At 45.2% G+C, this 6,000-nt stretch overlaps 1 protein-coding gene across 5 annotated transcripts in view; it reads right to left on the minus strand.

The window, feature by feature from the left end:
- Window positions 1-5,734, minus strand: part of arfgef3 (ARFGEF family member 3) — a 33,773-nt gene extending 28,039 nt beyond the window's left edge. For all 5 annotated transcript variants that reach the window (XM_029251226.1, XM_029251225.1, XM_029251223.1 and 2 more), the window contains exons 1-2: window positions 5,326-5,734; window positions 2,479-2,530 (exon numbers count right to left, since the gene is read on the minus strand). In XM_029251226.1, the coding sequence (XP_029107059.1) occupies window positions 2,479-2,530; window positions 5,326-5,422 (149 nt within the window). In that variant the 5' untranslated portion in view covers window positions 5,423-5,734. The remainder of the gene's footprint in view (window positions 1-2,478; window positions 2,531-5,325) is intronic.
- Between the last annotated feature and the right edge of the window lie 266 nt (window positions 5,735-6,000).

Genomic DNA, 6,000 nt, shown 5'->3' on the forward strand with positions numbered 1-6,000 from the left:
GAGCAAACACTTAACTTTTTTTTATATATGTGTGTATGCATGTACGCATATATGCATTTATGGGTGACAAAATAGTGTTTCTGTTAAAACATTCAGATATGTCCTTCAACATATCTTGTACATTACACTTTTACTGTTCTAAACACTGAGAAAAACCAACATAAATGTGTATGGAGCCTTTTTTTTTTTTTTTTTAAAAAAACATCAAGTATTTAAATTGTGAACTCAATTCAGTCTTCAGTTGGACTAAACTTACTTTTTTCACATTTTTTAACTTTTTATTATATCATTATGATGCATGTATAATTATTCTTCATTATATCATCCACTATAAGTATTCATTAACGTCTTTTATTTTCACTCCATTATTTGTTACTTGTATGCCTTCCTTTTTCTGCCGTTCAAATTTCTGGAACAAAAAGCACCCGAATCATCTGTCCTATGTGTAGCAGACGAGGGAGAGTGGGGCTACATAAGGGGCAGTGGAGAGGCTGCAGGGGCAGCTGTCTGCGAAGGGGTAACATCTGGGAAGAGTGCAGAACTATAAATCATAATCAAGCTTCATTACTGAAACGCCAAAGACCCTGGAAACGTCTGAAAATGGTCTTGCCGAACACTTCTTACCGAGACCAGGGCTGACACTTTTATTCCTGCTGAAAAAACGTCCCGGACCCCTTTCGCAAAGGATCACATGGTGACAGAGCATGGAGTGGACAGGACATGGTTTTATTTCACAAGTACCATCAACCATTTGTTTTTTTTTTTTTTTTTATTGTGACCCAGGAAACATCTCCCTTTCCAGGGGGCTTGATGAGGGGATGCCCTCCTGGAAAGGAAACATCATGAGAACAGTGCAATAATAACAGTGGCTAAATGTGGAGATGCAGTGAGGACATTGTGGTTACCGGTGGTGGGTAACCATGGAGGCGCAGAGCGGCGCAATCAGTGTGGAGCTCCTCACACATGAGAAATCACTTTCTCTCCCGACGAAACACACCACTGACAGCAGCTGCTACTCCGCGATGCCGGAGACGGGCTCCGTGTTAATTGCGCAGGTCGCACACGCCTGCTGCCACGTGGCCCTTTTTCAAACCCGTTGAGGTGCGTGTTGGGGCATAAGCGTGATATGTATGAGGCACCGAGGCAAAGCGACTTGGCAGGCTGTGACTCAGTATTCATTACGGGGGGGGGAGGGTGCTGGACTACGGTAAACCAGATGTGACCTTACCACGGGATTCATTTCTGATGAATAATCTAGAGCCTTTTCGACATCAACAGCACACCATGTTCTTAGAGAAAACCTCCAGTGCCATACCTACATTCATGTTTTTAGCTGATACTTTTCTTCAGAGTCACTTGCAATGTTAGAGTGCACAGTTATGTACCCTTTTACATTGCTGGGTAATTTTAATGTATCGATTCAGGGTAAATTCCTTGATTGGAGGCTCTACAGCTGGAGGTGGGATTCAAACCCAGGTTCGAGTACAAGGTGACAGCTCTGTCCACTACACCTCCTGCTATTCAGTGTTCACCATTAAAAATGTGTTTGCTTAGGACACCTAAACTGCACAAAGGATATTCTTCCAGTGATCGCAGATGTAACAATGATCGCTATTTTCGGACGCCGCTCAAAGGCAAAAGTAGCGCGCTTTCTGCACACATCCCTCTGCCAGCGGAGCAGATGTCATGGTATGTGGGTGGCTGGGGGCTCGAGATGCTGCCAGGCAGATATCAGTCAAGTTAAAAAAAAAAAAATCCCACCCCATGCCGGGAACCCCACGGCATTCTTCAAGCGCCTCATTCTGCCACCATCCTTTAAGCGCACACGTTCCAAGACCTGTCGGTGCTCAAGTTCATGCGAGCTGCAGTCAAACGGTGAAAAAAACGCCGAAACTACCTTTGCGACCCTTTATGACCAAATTTGGTGCAAAGCAGCGAAAAGCTCAAAGAGCAATTAAAAGAATTTATTTGAAGCATCTGTGCCGCTATGTGACTATTTAGCCAAAGTAAATGGATATTTAGTTTTCGTAGCCAGCACACACTCATCCCTTTGTGTGCATCCCAGTGTGTATTGGACCAGTAGTCTCTCTAATTAGTTCTAAAAGAAAATAATGGGAAAATAATGGTATCCCACCCCCCCATGACGCCCCACTTCATCGCACTCCTCCAGCAAGGCGCTCACATTTTATAGGTTTTTTAATTTACAATTCCCTCTGTGGAAGCAGAAAGCACTACAAAAAGCTCTAGCGCAGAACATCAGCTGCTTTGATTAGGGGGGGAAGAAATTAATAGTGTTCAAACTTCAGACTAATGCCGTGGCTGTGATTGGATCCCGACACTTCTGGTGCATTTCGAAGGCTGTCGGAACAAAGAGAAATAAATCGGTTCACCCAAGGTGGCAGCGTTGCCCTCAAGTGTCTCTTTTCTTGTCTCGCTTCTCTCCTCAAAGCGCAGCGAAGGAAGTATGTGTTTCCATACCTGAGCTGAGATGGCGCAATCTTGACGGATCCATTGTGAGCCTCCAGGGATTCTGTTGTGTTGCAAGAGAGAACAGAAAACGGGGGGGGGGGTTAGAAGGAAAACAAATAGCTCCGGTGAAGAGATGTGGGGTGACGTCAAGGCCAGTAGTCTGGGCTGAGTCTCTCGAGCGAAAAATATGATCACATGCAGTCATTATAATTCATTATTGGCGTTGCGGTTGAAGCTCTGAGGGAGATGAACACAAACTGTGAAAGTGAGTTACAGCTATAATATATCAATACTATACCAATTTCAGACAAAAATGTTTTATCAGTGTGAGGTTCCTGTTGCGCATTTTGGAGTAAAAATGGGGTAAAAAGGGTCAGCTGGTAGCGTAGCAGTGAGAGCTGCTGCCTTTGGACCCAGAGGTTGCAGGCTCGAACCTCACCTTCAGCTGTAGTAGCCTTAAGCAAGATACTTACCCTAAACTGCTCCAGTAAAATTACCCAGCTGTATAAATGGGTGAATAATTGTAAAATAGCTTAACATTTTAAGTCGCTTTGGAGAAGAGAGTCAGCTAAATGAATAATGACAAAACTCAAGGCGTCTTAAATAAGATGGGCTGAATTTTGCAAAAAAACTGAAAAAAAACGGGACTGTGATCAGGTGTACATCAAAATGAAAGAACGTGTCCAATGAGCCCTGTACAAAACTGCACCCAGTGTATAGATGCTGCATTTCCTGTTCCGGCGTTAACCCGGTGCTCCGAACACCAGCACTGACATTCATTTCGTGCCACCTCACCTGTCTGCTCATTACCATGCAGTTGGCCAGGACACAAGCTGTGCACCAGGGGTGTGCTAAAGTGTCTCTCTCTGTAATCCCTCCAAAAAAAAATGAGAAAAAAGAAGTTGCAACAGCAGATTTGGCACGGACAGGTGGCGTGGCAGCAAGACCAGCAACACACAGCTGCCACCTCCATCGCAGCCTTGCGATTATCAGCAAACGAAGGCTGTGGAGAAACACATGCTCGGTACATCGTATAGTGCTGACCTGGGGTGTTGGAATTCACTACGGTACGAAATGCACGACCACACCAGGCCTGCAGCAGAGCTACTGCACCTACAGAAAAACAACTACACAAAACACATTGTTTTCCTTTCTACATCATAGAATTAATATCTTCATACTGGAAAGTTTTTTTTAATGTATTGATTTTGTATTTTGGAAAATTGCAATGATGCTCTGTACAGGCACTATCTGTCCATCCACTCCATCCATCCATCCACACTTGATCAATAACTAATCAATCAGTCAATGCACAGTCACGGTGGTTCAGAGCCTACACCAGAAGCACAAGGGAAGAGGCGCGGTACACCCTGGTTACGGATGTCAGTCCATCATGGGGCAATCACACACACTCATTCACTCACACACACTAAGGGAAATTTAGAGTGACCATGTAAAGGCACTAGTGAAATTATTTTCTTTGCAAGCCTTATGAGCAGTTCTTGCAAAACAGTGCACATGCACAAAGCAAAAAAGGAGAAGGCTGACTGGACCCACTTGCGCTGGTCTCCAATCTCTCTTCCTGCACATTCAAACTGCCTTCCTGAGCAGCCAGGGAAAAACTGTGGACTGGAAATGGCACAGGCACGCAGCACAGTGCAGAGGATGCTGTACCGAGCAGCCAACTGGCAGATATACCCCGGCTGTTTGCTTTATCTCAAAAGTCACTTTATCGAGAACGAACAGCAATCAGGGTCCAGGAAATTGCCCTGTCCCCAGTGTTAACGCCTGCTTTCCTTGTGCAAAGTTATTTCAGTTGAACATACAAGCTCTGGCCATGGACACGGCACGCTGGGAGGAGAAGAGATTTCGCAAATCGGAATGACGGGCCACGACCAATCATGGGGAGAACCTCCGTGCCACCTATCTTCCTGGAGCACGTCCAGGACACACTCCTGAGACCCTGCGGTGCATGGCTCAGCAAACATTGTAAACAGCAGTATATCAGGACACGCTTGGGGTGCTCGCTGTGACATATGCATGGAGCACGTAAGGTACATATGAAGATGTCAAATATGAACGGGCATGAAAGACAAAACTGTTTGTTTTGCCTATGTCATCTGACACTTTTATCCAAAATAACGTATGTCTCCATTACTGCAGGATAAAATAAATGCATCAAGAGCACAACGTGACAATGTCAGAACATTTATGAGCGCGCTGTCTCAAAAAGCACATTTCTGGCTTCATCCAATTATCATTCTGGTAAAAAACATAGAAAAAAGGCAACTCACTATGTACAAATATGAAAAAGTTGGAAAACTCAACATAGATAGATACTTCATTGATCTCAGACAAAACTGATGCCTATATATCTAAGCTATATATCTCCTGTTAAGAGCATGATGTACTTTGTCAAACATTACTTCTCATAGAGTATGCATAAATTTGTCATGTATTGTATCAGGGAATATCCTAGAATTTGTTGTACATCTTTTGTCACAGAGAATGCAAAAATTAGCCAAATATTTGCTGTCAGAGTATAGTGAAATATATCACCAGTAGTGCTAGGATATGCAGACATTTCCATATATGTCTTCTACAAAAGAGTGTGATGTAATTAATACGCGTGCTGTCAGCAAATGTGCTTTTATCAAAAAGTATAATGACATTGATCAATATGTTCAGCAAGAGAGTCTGAGGGAAGCTGCCACACACACATCAGGCCTTGCCAAGGGACTCTGCGCGGAACACAAACGATGTGGAGATGCTCAGCATCACTGGTCCCAACAACATCCCAGCGCTCTCGCGCACAGCACGGACCGGCATGAGCCGCGCGCCGGCTCTCGCACTCACCGCAGGCCGCCGCGCACGCGTCTCGGATGGCTTTGAACTTGTTTCCCGACGCGTCCTTCTGCAGTTTGCGCAGGATTTCTTCCATCATGGTGCACATTTAGTTTTCCCGAAGCTCCGAGATCGCACAGCTACTCGCGCAGCATCTCTCCGCTTTAAGGATGATTCATTCGCACTCAGTCTCAGGCCGGTGATGTAAGAGAGCGCGCGTCAGCGCGCAGGGAAATCTATTCGTGTGAGAATTTTTTTGAAAATAAAATTATATTTCTATACTCCACTTGTTTCTATAGGAACGCTGGATCCCGTTGCACGAAAAGGCTGACAGGTTGTCGGGCTGGAATCCCTGCGTCTCTCGCTGGACGGTGTGTGTCCTCCTGCTGGGATGACGACGAGTCCGTGTCCGCACGGGCCATTTCCCTAATTCAGCCTGGGAAAGCGGAGAGCTGCAAAGCGCGGACACGCTGTTCCGCTTCTCATAGAGCGGAGCGGATCTACCCCCGCGACTACGGAGTCGTGCGGGCCCAGCATATCGCAGGATTCTGTTCTCTGGAGTAAACAGGCGTAGCGTCGTATTTTTCTACCATTTTCTTTTGCTTTAGACTTATTTCATTTAAAAGGAAATACTTGTCGATTCCGTTACGTAACCGTCGGACTGATGAGGTGAATCGCGTAGCTGTT

The sequence above is a fragment of the Scleropages formosus genome, chromosome 4, assembly GCF_900964775.1.
Source record: "Scleropages formosus chromosome 4, fSclFor1.1, whole genome shotgun sequence".
Classification (NCBI taxonomy): domain Eukaryota; kingdom Metazoa; phylum Chordata; class Actinopteri; order Osteoglossiformes; family Osteoglossidae; genus Scleropages; species Scleropages formosus.